This window comes from Bos taurus, chromosome 5 (genome assembly GCF_002263795.3).
Source record: "Bos taurus isolate L1 Dominette 01449 registration number 42190680 breed Hereford chromosome 5, ARS-UCD2.0, whole genome shotgun sequence".
NCBI classification, from domain to species: domain Eukaryota; kingdom Metazoa; phylum Chordata; class Mammalia; order Artiodactyla; family Bovidae; genus Bos; species Bos taurus.
The window spans coordinates 58504013-58522919 of record NC_037332.1 but is presented as its reverse complement, the minus strand read 5'-3'; the positions used below and the strand labels follow the sequence as shown (position 1 = coordinate 58522919).

The 18907-nt window shown below is 33.7% G+C and overlaps 1 protein-coding gene and 2 pseudogenes across 1 annotated transcript; all 3 read left to right on the top strand.

Moving 5' to 3' along the window:
* On the top strand, positions 462–1213 carry OR6C286P (olfactory receptor family 6 subfamily C member 286, pseudogene; annotated as a pseudogene).
* OR6C76 (olfactory receptor family 6 subfamily C member 76) lies at positions 5904–6836 on the top strand. Its single transcript, NM_001390516.1, has one exon. The coding sequence runs from the start codon at positions 5904–5906 to the stop codon at positions 6834–6836; it is 933 nt and encodes a 310-aa protein (NP_001377445.1).
* OR6C296P (olfactory receptor family 6 subfamily C member 296, pseudogene) lies at positions 14780–15713 on the top strand (annotated as a pseudogene).

Genomic DNA, 18907 nt, shown 5'->3' with positions numbered 1-18907 from the left:
TCTGGAACTCTCTTGCTTTTTCCATGATCCAGTGGATGCTGGTAATTTGATCTCTGGTTCCTCTGCCTTTTCTAAAACCAGCTTGAACATCTGTAAGTTCACGGTTCACATATTGTTGAAGCCTGTCTTGGAGAATTTTGAGCATTACTTTACTAGTGTATGAGATGAGTGCAATTGTGTGGTAGTTTGAGCATTCTTTGGCATTTCCTTTTTTTGGGATTGGAATAAAAACTGACCTTTTCCAGTCCTGTGGCCACTGCTGAGTTTTCCAAATTTGCTGACATATTGAGTGCTTTTGCTTTATTCTGATGGATAAAGTTTTGTCACTTCCTAATAATGTGTGTTTTATTGTTCTTTGTACAAGATAAAAGCACTATAAATGTATTTGAAATCATATAAGGAGTTGATATCCTCTCTTTTTTTACCTACAGACCTGCAGGATTCAGAGTTTAGTCATGCCAAATAAAGCATTAATCAGAGAATTCATTTTTCTGGGACTTAAAGATGGCTCAGAGGTACAAGTTGTAATATTCTTCTTTATGTTGTTCACCTACTTACTGAGTGTAATGGAAACATGAACATCATCATGTTAAAACTATTCAGTGTCTGTTTGAAGACACCTGTGTATTTCTTCCTTAGGAATTTCTCTTTCTTAGAAATTTCATTCACCACAGTCTGTATTCCTAGGTTTCTGAGCAGCCCTGCTACAGGAGACACAATCATTTCCTATAATGCTTGCATGACACAAGTGTTGTTTTTTGTTTGTTTGTTTGTTTGTTTTTCAATTCTGGCCTCCAGAGTTTTTCCTTCTGGAGGTGATGTCCTATGATTGTTATGTGGCTATCAGCAAACCTATACATTACACAACCATCATGAGTAACAGAGTCTGCAACTAGCTTGTAATCAGCTTGTAATCAGCTCCTGGCTGGCTGGTTTCTTAAGTATCTTCCCTCCTCTACCCGACCCTGATTATGGGCTTCCAGCTGGATTTCTGTGATTCCAACATCATTGATCACTTCACTTGTGACTCTTCTCCTATGCTACTGATTGCTTGCACAGACACAGAGTTTCTAGAACTTATGGCATTTTTCTTAGCAGCATTCACACTCATGGTAACTTTAGCCTTGGTGATTCTCTTTTACACATCCTTAAAACAATTCTGAAGATACCTTCTGCCCAGCAAAGGAAAAAGGCCTTCTCTACTTGCTCATATGATTGTGGTTTCTGTTTCTCACAGGAATTGTATTTTCATCAGAGAAGGCAATGGCACCCCACTCCAATACTCCTGCCTGGAGAATCCCATGGATGGAGGAGCCTGGTGGGCTGCAATCCATGAGGTCGCTGAGGGTCGGACAGGACTGAGCGATTTCACTTTCACTTTTCACTTTCATGCATTGGAGAAGGAAATGGCAACCCACTCCAGTGTTCTTACCTGGAGAATCCCAGGGACGGGGAAGCCTGGTGGGCTGCCATCTATGGGATCACACAGAGTCGGACACGATTGAAGTGACTTAGCAGTAGCAGCAGCAGCAGCAGTACTTAATACCTCTGTTGCTCCCATGCTGAATCCCTTTACATACACCTTAAGAAACCAGTAGCTAAAACAAGTCCTGAAGGACTTGTCTTCAACAACAAAAAAAAATGTTATTATCAATCAAGCACTGCTGCTGCTAAGTTGCTTCAGTCGTGTCCGACTCTGTGTGACCCCATGGACAGCAGCCCACCAGGCTCTGCTGTCCCTGGGATTCTCCAGGCAAGAACACTGGAGTGGGTTAATCATTATGAAATCTGTAACTGAAACCACAAATAAACAACACATAAACACAAACCACTGTTTCAGATGGTTGATATACAGAAGGGAACAAAGCACACAAAACCTCTTGATATTGCAGAGTTTATTTCTAGTGCAGGAACAGACTTCAAACAGTCAACATAATTGAAATTTAAATTATTTTGTATTGTAGTAAGTGAAAATAATATGAACAAAATTGATATACTGTAAGGAAAGGAGGACACAATTCAAATTAAATAGGGTGGACAAAGATTTCACAGTTATTTTATAGCTCCTTTTATATTTCACTTTTCTACTTCCAAAAGTATTTCTCTGTATTTGTTACTTTTTTCCCCCTATAATGTTCCCAGCTCTATGTATCATGTATTCCACAGTTGGCAAACATAGGAAGAGTCTGAAATGTGATTTTAATATTGGTCTTTAATTTCAAAAGACAATTAGAAAGCTCTAGATAGCTATTCAAGTCCTACATGAGGAATAAATGATTCAAAATAAAATTCACAATAACCCACAGTTAATGAATGGAACCTAAATTCAAGGCTTAGAAAACCATGCTTTACGATTATTTATACCAAAGGACTCTGTCTCCTCCCTACTTTTATTTCCTTTTCTATTGAGTCAGCTATTCAAATCTGTAAAGGGAAAAAAACGGATTGCAGAGTGTTTGGGATGGACATGTACACACTGCTATATTTAAAGGAGATAACCACCAAAGACCTACTGTGTACCACAGTGAACTCTGCTCACTATTCTGTAGTAACCTAAATAGGAAAATAATTTTGAAAAAGAATAGATTCATGTATATGTATAATTGATTCACTGTAATGTACACCTGAAACTAACAGAACAGTGTTAATCAATTATATTCCAATATAAAATAAAAATTAAAAATAAATAAGTTAAATAAATATAAATAAGTTTTGTTAAAAATATTTTTTAAAAATTATCCTCTACTGTGAAAATAGATTAAGTTGTCCATATCACTTTCTTGCAGCTCTGCTTCATCAGAACTATTTATCTATATTTTTCCAAGTTATACTCTTCTTGTTAGGCAATAAACTGGAGTTGTGAGAGACTGCAGCTGTTTGGTGGGTGATTTCTTTCAGTGAGTGATGTCAACAGAAATTATGACTAATTATTAAATATTAATTATTAATGAAATCATTATTGCTAAATATTAGGGATAACTGCTTTTACATCACATGCAGTGACCTTTGTTTTTCCATATCATAACATCAGAAAAGTTTTAACATTAAATAGTCAGAAGTAGGTAATCATAAAAAGCTTAGTCCATGAAATTACTGAAAATCAGTGCAAGATGCTTACACACCTATTTAACATACATGTATAAGGATCAGAGAACACAATTATTGGTATACAAATTAAGGAAATTCAAAGATAAATCACACACCTTTACCGTTTTCAATCACTGTAGGTATCTCACACCATTTAATTAGAAGGAATGGAAATATTGAAATTAAATGTGAAGTTTAATTAAAAATTGAAATTAAAAAAAAAAATCAAATGTGGAAAACCTGACTCAGGGTTCGAAGCTAACCCAGGGACTGAACCCATGCTTCCTACATTGGCAGGAATAGTCTTTACCCTGAGCCACCAGGGAAGCCCAAAGCCAATGATTAACTATTGGCTAAAATGAAGATTTCCTATTAATTATCAAGTGCTTGAAGTAATGTATATATCACATGAAGACAAATTCTTTAAAATGGAAAAATATCATTTTGTGTTTTTATAATTATATTTATACTTACAGTGGTGATAAAATATCTAATAAATCAACTATTAGTTAAGCCTCTGCTTTGAAGTATCATTATTGGGTACACAAAAGTAATTTAAGTATCTTAGTTTTCATTTATATGATATATTCAACAACAAGATGCTATTTTGAAGAAGTTATCTTTTTCTGCCTTGTATTTACTCACTGTGTAATGAACTGTGCCTCATTTGCTCATTAGTAAGAGCAGTTTTGGTACACATTAAAGTGTATCTTGGATTCTATGCCAATACATTGGAAATAATACAGAAACATAAAGGTGAAATTTCGGTTGTTTCTAATTTTGGTGTATACTAGTTATTTAGCTCAATTCATGAAAGTAGAAGTACTTCTTAAGGAAATATAGCTGAAATGATGCAACTCAAAAGATTTAATAATTTTAAAGTTATTTTATACACGATGAGATCATGTCTTTCTTCATTAATAGTCTTCTGTCTGTTTTGCTTTCATATTTTAAACATATACCATACAGTGTGAAGGATATAGCCATCATAAAAATATGATCAGGAAATGTTGGTTTATTTTCACTACACTTCCCACCTCACCAAATACTTGACCATCACCCTGCTGGATAATTTTCTCAACCTTCTCCTGGGACACAGGTCCCATAATATCAATTAAATATACTCACCAAAGCTAATCTTGTGCATGATTCATCAGTGCCCTATTATTATTTTCCCAGAAGTCATTAAGGATTTATCTCAAAGAATATTTCTGAAGCCAAAAAAATATATAGTTCTGTAACAAAACACTTTAAATTTTCTAGGTTTACTTTTTTCCTAAGAAAAATAAATGGAAATGGCCTTCTGTGAATTATCAGAAGAGCTTATTACAAAAGATTTTTCAAATGTTTTTCCTTTTTAGCTTTCACATGAAAATATTGCTGCTAAGATAGCTGGTAGGATATGTTCAGGATTCCATATTTGGGACAAACGGTGAAGGAAAATATGAGATAACTGTTCCATTAGCTATTTAGCTCCTGAAACATGAAGGGTTTTATGGAAGAATAGAGAGATTTATGGAAAGACAGGGAGAATAGTCATTTCTCCATGAAGCATTAGACTACTACTTTTCTTTTGATTTATCTTAATTGAGCACATTAGTTTGTATTCAATGTGTCACACAAATCATCAGTCTTTTGATCATATGTAAGTATTCTGTTTATTTTAATCTGATGCTTCTATTTACTACAAAGCATTGATTATGACCCTGTGTTGTGATTTTCTTCTTCTCTGATACATATAATTACATACAGTGTATATAATATTATTACAGTACATTATCTTACATATATATTCAATAGTTAAACCAATAAACTGAAATGTAAAGATATTTCAAATGGTGATTTCTATCAATTAACAAAAATGTGTAGAACACACCACATTTTCCTTAATTTTGGTATAATCACACTTTACAAAAACTTGATACATATTCTTGGCCTGGATGTCCAAGATAGCTCTCATTTAGAGAGCTATATGTCATTTACATATATAAAGTGTTTGCATATTTCATATTTTAATTTTATGAGTATTTCTGATCTTCATTAACACAGTTATAAATATATTGTTTAAGCTATTAAGTCAATCTGTAGAACTTATTTTATTAGAAGTTTTTAAACAATCTATTAAAATCAGTACATTAATTGCATATCATGAAAAGTTATATTTTTAAGAAATCAAGAATAAAGGTAAGGGTTAAGGGATTCTAAATTCTGGAAATTGAATGGACTTCTGGGTTTTAAAATATGGATAATATTATACAAACCATAGTTCAATATAAATAAAAGTCTAGAATACATTACAATGACTTGGTCTCTGTATTTTTTAAAAAGGGCAATAAATAAATTAACAGAGGTAGTACTCACTACTTCTCCAAAAGAACGTTTAGAATTTTCCCTATGAAATATTAAGTTTAGGCAGATCACTGGTTTCCATTATCAGTCAGAATTTTAATGCCTGGAAAAGACAACTTGAGAACATAATTTCCTCTGTATTTTAGCTTAACAATGAAGCATGAGAAGAGTTCATGTTTAATCACCAGATTTTCCAGGTAACAAGAGTAATAAATGAAGACACAATAGACATGCAGTAAGGATCAGAGGACATTACGTCCTACAGATGAGACTAATATTAAGCAAAAGAAACACTCCTAAGATGTATAATAAAATTGGGAAGGAAAATATATGTATAAAAGTCCAGAAACTTTTTGTGAAAATAAAATTATTACTTGAAAAACGGGTGCAGACATTTATGCTTATCTAATCAATTTATTACTGTTTTGTATCTGCCAGTAAGATTTGTCAACAATCAGCCACCAGAAATGAGAAACAGAACATCAGTGACAGAGTTCATCCTTCTAGGTCTGACTGATGATCCCAAAATGCAAGCTGCTATTTTTTTCTTTTTATTTCTCACATATGTGCTGAGTGTTAGTGGAAATCTGACTATCATCATTCTTACACTGCTGGCTTCCCATCTGAAGACGCCCATGTATTTTTTCCTCAGGAATTTCTCCTTCTTAGAAATCTTATTTACTTCTGTCTGTAATCCTAGATTTTTGATAAGCATTCTAACTGGAGACAAATCTATTTCCTATAATGCTTGTGCAGCTCAGCTCTTTTTCTTTATCCTTCTTGGTTCAACAGAGTTTTTTCTCCTGGCATCTATGTCCTATGATCGTTACGTGGCTATCTGCAAACCTCTGCATTATACAACCATCATGAGTAACAAGATCTGCTACCAGCTTGTAGGCGGCTCTTGGCTGGCTGGATTCTTGGTGATCTTTCCTCCACTGACCATAGGGCTGCAGCTGGATTTCTGTGACTCCAATATCATTGACCACTTCACCTGTGATTCTGCTCCTTTACTGCAAATCTCCTGCACAGACACCAGCACACTAGAACTCATGAGCTTTGTTTTAGCTCTGCTGACGCTCATGTCCACCTTGATGTTAGTAATCCTCTCCTACTCCTACATCCTCAGAACAATTCTGAGAATCCCTTGTGCCCAACAAAGAAAAAAGGCCTTTTCAACCTGCTCCTCCCATATGATTGTTGTCTCAATCTCTTATGGAAGTTGCATCTTCATGTATGTGAAAACCTCAGCAAAGGAAGGGGTTGCTTTGACAAAGGGAGTAGCTATGCTCAATACCTCTGTGGCTCCTATGCTCAATCCGTTTATTTATACCTTACGGAACCAGCAGGTAAAACAAGCGGTTAAGGATGTTGTGAGAAAGATGTTCTCAAAACATTGACCTGACTTAAATTTTAACTAAAACAAATACAATTTTAACTAGAGAACCAATGAATAATATCTTTTCTAAAATATATTCTACCTTATTCTATTTCTTTACAGAAACAGCATTGTTTAGGCTATTTTGAATTTAATATTCTTATTGTAAATCTTCCTTGTATGAACTTTAGCACAGTATCATTTAGGAGTGTTCTTATGTGATTTCGTATTATAAACTTAAATTTAGAACTAAAAGCCCTTCACATATTAACATGTGTGTGAGTGCAAAGCTGCTTCACTCACATCTGACTCTTTGCATCCCAGCAAACTGTAGCCCACCAGGCTTCTCTGTCCATGTGATTCTCCAGAAAGAATACTGGAGGGGGTTGTCATGCCCTCCTCCAGGGGATCTTCCTGACCCAGGGTTCGAACCCACGTCTCTTAAAACTCCTGCATTGGCAGGCAAGCTTTTTATCACTAGTGCTACATGGGAAGCTCCATTTATTAATTTCAAATAATATGCACGACATTAAACACCACCTAAAATACTTGAGTAGAATAAAATTACTATTAATTTATATATGTCTAAATCCAAAAGTACATACTCATGTCTCTAGAAGCATGCAAATATGTATATATGTGCTATATGAGTATACAATCATATATATGTCTATATATATGTATATATATATATATATTTATGCATACTATACTTTTAATGGTTTTTATCAAGTGAAATAGAGGAAACTCAGTCATAAAGGTGTAGAAATAACTAAGTAATATAGGAGTTAGGCATTGTTGAAAAATAATATTTTGAGCATGAAATTTAACTTACAGTTTACTTACATTCTACATAAAAATGTTTAAATATTCTATGTATTTGTCATCAGAACAACAGATTAGTAATGGAAAAATACTTTTCTACATTTATGTCTGTTTTAGCAATTCACTGTATGATAATTTAGATAAGAAAAATAATGCAGAAACTATTTATTTAATAAACATTTCTTGAATACAGAACTTTTATAGAGCTAATATTTAAAGAAATTGCAATACCATATAAATAGATTTTTAGAAGGTAGTTATATACAGAGATGGCAGTATTTGGCTTGAAAATATTTTATTTTCCATTATGAGAATCTTACTTCATACATACAAATACTATTAGTATTTTTTCTCTATTGGTATCTTTAATAAACTTTGATAAGATTTGACCAATATATTATGTGGGATTATATTGCTTGCCAAATAAACATTAAAAGTAAAATCAAGTTAAGGGGGAAATAAGATATAGAACAAAAAACTCAGGAAGATTTGTAGGATCCCAGAAAATTCTGCTTAACTCAGGAACTGGAAAGATAGATTCGCTTATCCCATAACTATTTATTGCTCATATTTTCTCTCAAATGCTTCCCCTTTTCTCTGTTAAAGATTTTAATCTATCTTCATTTGGTTTAATTCTGTTTCATTCTTCCAGAATAAATTGTTCTTCATCACATAATAGATAGTACAGTTCCTTGTAGACTTCAGTTCATCCTTTTCAGTTTATGATAAAAAGCAAGACTCCCTGCCACTCAGTTCAATAAAAGTATCAGTTGGAAGAAGCTTATTGATACCCCTCTGAGTAAATGTTGATTAAAGAATCATCTCTTTGATCCCTGACCATGAACTATGTTTCATAGCCATAGGATGCTGCTTAAATATATATATGCTAGAATTAAGTTGTCTACATTTGCCTCTAGTTTTGCCATTTGTAGCTTGAGTTTCTCTTGGTTGCAAAATTTTCACATGCAAAGGAAAGTCAATAATTCTGTTTAATCCTAGATTTGTTATGTTACATATAGTTTAAGCATCTAAAACTGCTAGTAATTGAGTAATGGTGCAATAATGTTAACATTTATTATTATTATTGTTATAGTGATTAATTTCAGTCACATAGTCTGAGTCACATTGTCAACTGAGATGTAGGTGGAGATGGCAGAAAATCCTGCTTGACAATGAGAAGGAAGTAGTTTTGGAGTAACTACTCGATTTTATTTCAGCCAACTTCATTTTGCCAGTTTGGTTGTATGGAAAACATGTCTACCTCCAGAGATAGAAGCACTTCCTAAGGTAATAGCCACCTACAGATATGCTTAAAAGGATAACATAGACCAGATAGATTTATGAAAGCAAAGAATTGGCCCTTTGCCTTGTCCAAGTGTCATGTTTCATCAGGCTTGCAATCTTACCAATCAGAGTCAAAAAGATCATGTAGTAAAACCCAGTGTGAATAAATCGCCTTTAAAAAGGTTTCAGGGACTTCCCTGGTGTTCCATTGTTTAAAAATCCACCTGTCAATGCAGAGGACACAGGTTTGATCCCGGGTTCAGGAAGATCCCACTTGCCCTGGAGCCACTAAGTCCCTGTGCCACAACTACCAAGCCCAGGGGCAGTAACTACTGAAACTCGCACGCCGAAGGCCCATGCTCTGCAACAAAAGAAAACACTGCAGTAAGAAGCTGGGACACTGCAACGAAGAGTATTCCCCATTTGCCCCAACTAGAGAAAAGCCCATGCTCAACAACAAAGACCCAGCACAGTCAAAATTAAATAAAAATAAATTAATGTTTTAAAAAAAGTTTTCAGTGATGAAATTTTCATGTAGAGGTAGACACATTCTTAGCAAGCATATACTAATGAAACTGAGTACTTTCGAAAACAGATTGGTACAGAAAATGAGTATCATTGCTTTTTTCTTTTTTTGCTGCTATGGTTTGCTTTTAACCAGACAAGCAGGTATATGATCAGGCTGCCCATCCCTTAAAACCAGCTCTGACTAATCAGTGATGGGCACAAATGTATCTAACTTCTCAATGTCTTGATTTTTATTGAAGAACTACATTTATTTCTTTTCTCTTCCCTTATTTAGTGCTTTATTTCTCAGTTTACCCCTTAGAACTAAATGTTTGTGATATTTCTCTTTTTATGTATACCTCTTTTTACCATTTTTTCAGATTTTCATATTACCGTAAAATTCTATTTTACAATAATGAGCTCTATCAGTATGAATAAGCCACTTCTACCAAGTACATGGGGCCTTGTATCTCATATTTAAATTTCATCATGAAGACATGGCTTGGGTAAGCATCACACTGAAGGGTAAACAACCTTAATTAAAATTATGAAATCAATAATATATTACCAAAATAGAATATCTATTCAGAAACAAACACCCAGACATTTTTTTTTTTCTTGACAACATTGATATGAGTTTAAACTATCCTGTAGCACTGAGCTTATGGTAAAATAGCCATTCTTATAAACATATGAGATAAACACAAACAGTTGTATGGGAATGTGTATGAAAATTTTAAGGAGGAAAAGTAATTTCATTTGTAGAATCTACATTCAAAATGAAATAGAACAATTATATAAAAATGTGTGTCACTTATTCTAATATATGATTTATTTTAGAAATTTTTGATCATTCATAATATCCCAAAGTAATAATTTGATTGATTATGGAGTCAGAGCAAGCTCCAGATGGTGAAGGACAGAGAAACCTGGCTTGCTGCAGTCCCTGGGGTCACAGAGACCAACACAAAACTCAGCAACTGAATATCAAAATGGTATTCAACTATGTAACTGAAATAAATGCATATGCTCACTTTGAATGCTTAAATATTACTTTGTGACAGGGGAACTAATATTACTAAGTGCCAAGGGCAAATTTCAAAAATTAGAATGTGTTTAAAGATGTATCATGTATACCTGTGGCAGATTCATTTTGATATATGGCAAAACCAATACAATATTGTAAAGTTAAATTAAATAAAATTTAAAAAATCATTAAATATTCAAAAAGAAAAAAAGATGTATCAACAATGTGTATTATAATTTGTTAAGAGCACTTACCAGTGAAGGTAAATATTTCAAAATAAATATACACTTCAAGTAGATTTTCTTAAAAGTAAGATCACATGAAGGCAAAACAAGTTCTTTGAAGTGGAAAGATACACGTGATGTTTTTATTCATGTTATATTTGACATTGTGGTTGTGATGTATTTTAATAACTTTTATTGATTAGACTTCTAGTACTAAAATGTTATTATTTATTGTAAAAAATGTTATTGAATAGATTTTAATTATATATGTTCATTAAGAAGATATTATACTAATGCATATTTCTAACACTGAATTTGGTCACAGTGGGATAAACTCCACTTAATGTGCTCACCTGGAAAGAATAGCTATGTGTGTGTGTGTGCTTAGTCACTCAATGCTGTCCAACTCTTTGTGACCCCATGAAGAATAGTTTTGATATATATTACATATATATTCTTTTGTTTTGTTTTGTTTTAATTTTATTTTATTTTTTAACTTTACAATATTGTATTGGTTTTGCCATATATCAAAATGAATCTACCACAGGTATACATGTGTTTCCCATCCTGAACCCTGCTTCCTTCTCCCTCCCCATACCATCCCTCTGTGTCGTCCCAGTGCACCAGCCCCAAGCATCCAGTATCGTGTTCTTTATATAAATGTGTCTTGGATTTCATACTCAGAAGTCGGAAGGAATAAGTAAATGTAAAAATGAAATCTGATGTGCTTCTAATTTTAGTGACTTTGCTCAAGTATTGAAAGGCAAATTCAATCTAAAGAAATATTTGCTAAAATGCTCTATCTCAAAAAGTCCTCATAATTTTAACAACATTTCACAGCCCATGGAACTTGGTGTTTTTCTTTAGTCGTTCTGTGCCATATTTTTTTTCACATTAAACAGATTTCTGCACACCATTTAAGAATCATGCTTAGATCATATGAAAATAAAAATCAGAGCATGTTGGTTTGCTTAGCCTCAGTTCTCCTCAAATATTGGCTAACATCCAGCTGCATGATTTCCTCAAACTTCCCCTGCGCCATAGGTCCCATTATCAACCAATTAAAACATGATTACCAAAGCAGATCTTGTATGTTATTCACTAGTGCCCCATTACTGTTTATCCCAAAAGTCATTAAAAATTTATCTCAAGGAATATTTATGAAGTTATATGTAGCAAAGCACATTAAAGGTGGTAAGTTGACTCCATTTCAAAGAAAAATAAATGGATATGCCCACTTACCTCAAAATAGCAGAGAAGCCTATTAAAGAAATATTCTCAAATTTGCAGCATTAATAGCAGCAAATTTCTTTCATCTAGAGGTTTATGTCAATATGACAGGTGAAATATTTCAAGATTCCAGGTTTTTGGACAATGTTGGGAAAAGATATGTGGAAAATATCTCATTAGGTTTTTGGAGATGGGATAAAAATATATTTATGAGGGATTTATAGCTCTGTTGGAGGGAAGAAAATATATCTATGATTGATCACTTCTGATTTAAGAGAATCAAATATATCACATTAAATATCTAACTCTAACCATTAAGCATTTGACAATAAGTATTCTCAACTTATTTTCATAAGATGCTCAGCTTTTTTTTTAATTTTATTTTATTTTTTAAATTTACAATATTGTATTGGCTTTTCCATATATCGAAATGAATCTGCCACAGGTATATATGTGTTCCCCATCCTGAACCCTCCTCCCTCCTCCCTCCCCATACCATCCATCTGGGTTGTCCCAGTGCACCAGCCCCAAGCATCCAGTATCGTGCATCGAACCTGGACTGGTGACTCGTTTCATATATGATATTATACATATTTCAATGCCATTCTCCCAAATCATCCCATCCTCTCCCTCTCCCACCAAGTCCAAAAGACTGTTCTATACATCAGTGTCTCTTTTGCTGTCTCGTATACAGGGTTATTGTTACCATCTTTCTAAATTCTGTATATATGCGTTAGTATACTGTATTGGTGTTTTTCTTTCTGGCTTACTTCACTCTGTATAATAGGCTCCAGTTTCATCCACCTCATTAGAACTGATTCAAATGTATTCTTTTCAATGGCTGAGTAATACTCCATTGTGTATATGTACCACCGCTTTCTTATCCATTCCTCTGCTAATGGACATCTAGGTTGCTTCCATGTCCTGGCTATTATAAACAGTGCTGTGATGAACATTGGGGTACACGTGTCTCTTTCAATTCTGGTTTCCTCAGTGTGTATGCCCAGGAGTGGGATTGCTGGATCATAACGCAGTTCTATTTCCAGTTTTTCAAGGAATCTCCACACTGTTCTCCATAGTGGCTGTACTAGTTTGCATTCCCACCAACAGTGTAAGAGGGTTCCCTTTTCTCCACACCCTCTCCAGCATTTATTGCTGGTAGACTTTTGGATCGCAGCCATTCTGACTGGTGTGAGATGGTACCTCATAGTGGTTTGGATTTGCATTTCTCTGATAATGAGTGATGTTGAGCATCTTTTCATGTGTTTGTTGGCCATCTGTATGTCTTCTTTGGAGAAATGTCTATTTAGTTCTTTGGCCCATTTTTTGAGCTTTTATATCTTATATAACATTGATTCTCTGCTGCCTGTCTCTCATATACATGAATATATATGTATACACATAAGTATACATACATATTAATATAATAGCTATATTGATAATCTAAATAGTTGAGAACTTTAAATGGTGATTTATGATCAATTTTATGTAAGTATTCACAATTTATTTTCATATGTTTTCAGCTTTTATATTGTATATAGCATTGATTCTCTGATGCCTGTATCTCTCATATATATGAATACATAAGAATACATATAAATATATATGCATATTAATATTAAAGTTAAAATCAACTATCTAAATATTTGAGAAGTTTAAATGATGGTTTCTGGATTTTAGCACTTTCAATGGCAATTAGTAGAAATATGTGCAGCATATGTCGCTTTCCTTAAATTACACTTATACTTTAGAAGGACATGTGGACACTCTTGGTATTGGTATCCACAATATGTTTAGATACCTGTAAAGTATTTGTGCATTTCTCATGTAAATTCACTTGTGAATCATTCTTAGAGATCATTAGCATACTTTGTGAACATGTTGCTTGATACCATTATTTGGTAGATTTTCAAAAGGAATTATTAGGCATTATGAAACCATGAGAGCTTCCCCAGTGGCTTAGCAGTAAAGAATCCACCTGCAATGCAGGAGTCACAGGAGACATGAGTTTGATCCCTGGGTTGTGAAGATCCACTGGAGGAGAGCATGTCAACTCACTCCAGTATTTTTATTTGGATAATCCCATGGATATAGGAGCCAGGTGGCCTACAGTCCATAGGGTTGTGAAGAGTCAGACATGACTGAAGTTGCTTAACATACACATGCCTGGAACCAACAAGTAAAAACATGAACTTAAATTTTCATGTTAAGTAATGCAAAAAGAAATTTAGGGGTTCAGAGGCCTCATTAATATATGTGAAAATGATATAAGTATTTGGTTACAGAATATTTTGTTATTTATATAAATCATTTTAATATACATAAATGTTCTGAATACATTAGAATGACTTATACTCTAAATTTTAGAAGAAATGGGAAATATATGAACAAGTAAGTGTATGATTGGCTATTTTCTCAGAGAACATTCAGAATGTCACTGACCTATATTAATTAGATTTGGGTTGACCAATTATTTCCATCATCAGTTAGTACTTTTAATCCTAAAAAGCTTAAATAGCAAAAGAGTAATGTTCTCTCCATGTTAGCTCAACAGTGAAGCATGAGAAGAGCTCATGTTCAATGACTAGATTTCCCAAGTAGCAATTATAGTAAGTGAAAGCAGAGTGAAACATGTGGCAAGAAATCAAAGGACATTATGCAGAGTAATAAGACTGATATTAAACAAAAGACACAAATCTAAGATGAATAATGAAACTGGAAGAAATGAAGAATGTACATACTTTTGGTGAAGATACAATTATTACTTTAAAAACTGGAAGTTAATATTTATTCTTGTCTAACCCATTTATTGTTGTCTGTCTTGATTATGCCACAAGATTTGCCAAAAATCAATAGCCAGAAATGAGAAACAGATCATCAGTGACAGATTTAATCCTACTGGGTCTGACTGATAATATAAAAATACAAGCTGTGATTTTCTTCTTTCATTTCTCACATATGTGCTGAGTGTTAGTGGAAATCTGACTATCATCATTCTTTTACTGCTGGATTCTCATCTGAAGACTCCCATGTATTTTTTCCTCAAGAATTTCTCCTTCTTAGAAATCTCATTTACTTCTGTCTGTATCCCTAGATTTTTGATGAGCATTCTAACTGGAGACGATTCTATATCCTATAACACTTGTGTAGCTCAGCTATTTTTCTTGATTCTATTCAGTTCAACAGTTTTTTCTCCTGGCATCTATGTCCTATGATCGTTACATGGCTATCTGCAAACCTCTGCATTATATGACCATCATGATTAACATATCTGCTACCAGCTTGTAGGCGGCTCTTGGCTGGCTGGATTCTTGGTGATCTTTCCTCCACTGATCTTGGGGCTGCAGCTGGATTTCTGTGACTCCAATATCATTGACCACTTCACCTGTGATTCTGCTCCTTTGCTGCAAATCTCCTGCACAGACACCAGCACACTAGAACTCTTGAGTTTTGTTTTAGCTGTGCCGATGCTCATGTCCATCTTGATTCTGGTAATCCTCTCCTACTTCTATATCCTCAGATCAATTCTGAGAATCTCCTCTGCTCAACAAATGAAAAAGGCTTTTTCAACCTGCTTCTCACATATGATTGTTGTCTCAATCTCTATGGAAGCTGCATCTTCATGTATGTGAAAACCTCAGCAAAAGAAATGATTACTTTGACAAAGGGGGCTGCTGTACTTGATGCCTCCTTGGCTCCTATGCTGAATCCATTTATTTATACCTTATGGAACCAGCAGGTGAAACAAGCATTTAAGGATATTGTGAGAAAGATACTGTCCTCCAAAACATTGATTTCATGAAAATTTATAACAAACACACAGCAACTTTTACCAGAGAAATGATAAATAATTGTTTTATCTCTTCTGTCTTCTTTTATTGAGTCTTAGAAATATAATTGTTTATGGTGTCTTGGATCCAATATTCTTAAAATACAATTCTCCAGATATGTATATAAGCACAAAATCATTATGGAATGATCCATAGCATTTCCCTATGATATAACATAAGGAAATGGCTGAAGCTAGTCTTCTATTAATGTAGGTACTTCCAATAATATTCATTGTGATGATATTTATCACAACCTAATTTATTCAAACAGCATATGGCATTAGTATTTTTAGCTATAAATGTATAAAAGGATCATTTAAGTGTATTAAGTCATATAAATGTATAAAATGATGTACCTACACAATGTGGATGATGACTGAGGCCATAAAATGAAAAGATGCTTACTCCTTGGAAGGAAAGCTATGACAAACCTAGACAGTGTATTAAAAAGTAGAGATATCAGTTTGCCAACAAAGGTCTGTACAGTCAAAACTATGATTTTTCCAGAAGTCATATTTGGATGTGAGAGCTGGACCATAATGAAGGCTGAGTACCAAAGAATATGTGCTTTTGATCTGTGGTGCTGGAGAAGACTCTTGAGAGTCCTTTGGAAAGCAAGGAGATTAAACCAGTTAATCTTAAAGGAAATCAACCCTGAATATTCATTGGAAAGACTGGTGCTAAAGCTGAAGCTCGAATAATTTATCCTCCTGATGCAAAGAGTCAACACTTTGGAAAAGACCCTGATGCCGGGAAGAATTGAGGGCAGGAGGCAAAGGGGGCAACAGAGGATGAGATGCTTGAATGGCATCTCTGTCTCAGTGACATGAGTTTGAGTAAACTCGATGAGACAGCACAGGACAGGGAAGCCTGGTGTGCTTCATGGTGTGTTCATGGAGTCACAAAAAGTTAAATATGACTTAACAACTAAACAACAACATACACATGTACTTACATTGTATATATATTTACTTGTATATGTTTTTATTTATTTATGTAAATATATATATCCATTGCCTTAATTTTTTCTTTAAAAGAACTTGGAAAAAATTTATGGAATATAGTAATATCTGATATATAAGCAAATATCAAATTTTATGTGTCAAACAATGTTAACTAGAGAAATATGAAAACAGGAAAAGCACCATCTTTGCTATGAAAATTACCTGAGATAATTATCCTAGTGATGAAATCAGATATGGAGATTGCTCTTACAAACCATCCTTTCCACATGCATGTCTGAAACTGCCAGCATTAGCAAACTATGCACATCCCATGGGCTTTCCAGGTGGCTCAGTGGTAAAGAATCCACCTGCCAATACAGGAGACTCAAGAGACATACGTTTGATCCCTGGGTCTGGACAATCCCCTGGAGAAGGAAATGGAGCCCTACTCCAATATTCTTGCCTGGGAAATCCTATGGAGAGAGGAGCCTGACAGGCTATAGTCCATGGAGTCAAAAAGAGTTGGACATGACTTAGTGACTAAACAATAACAAACAATGGAAGAACTAGAGGCAAAGGAAGTGATTGCTGTCCAACTTTTTACTAACCCCATGGTCTGTAGCCTGCCAGACTCCTCTATCATATAAAGTTATGAAGTATCAAATTTGTAAGATACAGAAAAAGTGATGACTAGCAGCATATTTGGAGTCCAAATCCCATTAGAAAAAAAATTAATACAATCTTGAAACCAATTATATAAGCATTAATGCAAAGGAGATAAACAAGACATTAAACTTAACTAAACTTCAAAGAAAAAAGTAGTAAAGAATAAAGCAGAAATTATAGAAAAAGAAAATAGAGAATAAGCATAAAATGAAGGACAGCAAGGCAAAAGAAAATAAGTGGACTATTGGGATAATTAAATCTTTTTTGAGTGATTTAAAAAAAAAGAGAAATCCAAGCATTGTATTGAGAAATAGCACATCACTGCACATAAATATAGACATGAAAGTAGGATAATTATAATTTTTCCAATAAGTCTGTAAATAGTGTTGTTCTATAAAATATATTATAACTGGTACAGAAAAATATAAAATTTGAATACTTGTATAGTTATTACAACTCATTAAAAAATCCAGAATCTAGTGGTTTCTACAAAGTATTTAGCAAATGCATACAAAAAAAAAATAATACCACTTCTACGCAGAGCTCTCCAGGCATAACTAAGAGTATGTACAAATTTCAAAAAATGAAAGCAGTATAATCTTGATATAAGACTTGACAATGATATTACAAGGGGATCTCAATGGTTAAACAAAGTCAAGTCCACTGGAAAAAGGAGCTTGTGCCTAGTCCTCATGGGTCAGCCTCCTCCAGTACAGAGCAGGTTGAAGAAGAGTGCAAACAGTAACTAAGTGGTCCATTACTTCATCAGTCAGCAGTTGAGAAGGATGTGATTACAGAGGACAAACAGGAGGTTTCTAAGGTACAGGGGATGTTCTGTTTCTTAACCTGTAGTGTGGATACCTCTATGACTGTACACTGTTTTTCACGCATGATAGATTTCATAAAAAATAAAAGTTTCTCTTTAAAGCTGTACAATAATATAACTCTATGGTAAGGTAAATTCCATTGGCAAACCTTTATAAAGAAACTATAATTTATTCCTAATGTGGTTACATGTTTTTGAAGAATCTTAGAGCAAAAATATAACTTGTTATAAGATATATTTATTAAGATTATGGTCTTTACTAATTGCAAAAATACTGGTTAGATATATCACATATATACATTAGCAAAAAAAAAAAGAATAGTAAAGGGGATAAAAATAGAATAATAAAATATCTAGGACTAAATCCGTGTGTAGTTACATAATAGTACTTTCTCAATATGATTCATGCTCACATTAAGTTCTACATATAAAATCGTAACTTTTATAAATTTTAATCAAATGCACTGTTTTTCTTTAACCTCTTCTATGGCCTAGACCAAAAATTTGAATAGTTCTTGACATGATAATAGCCAAATCCTATAATATAGTCTTCAATAACATAAATCCTAATAATAAATAAAACTAGATTACATTAGATTGATCAAAAATTTCATAAGATGTTATTGAAAATCCAAAATGAAAGCAAAACAGATTAATTATTAAAACCTCATATTTTTAGGAAATGTAGTAGGGGATTAAATCTGTTTGTCTGTTTGCTTTTCTATTAGTA

Coding starts and splice junctions, on each gene's coding strand:
- OR6C76 (NM_001390516.1), top strand. CDS start 5,904: ATGAGAAACAGAACATCAGTGACAGAGTTCATCCTTCTAGGTCTGACT.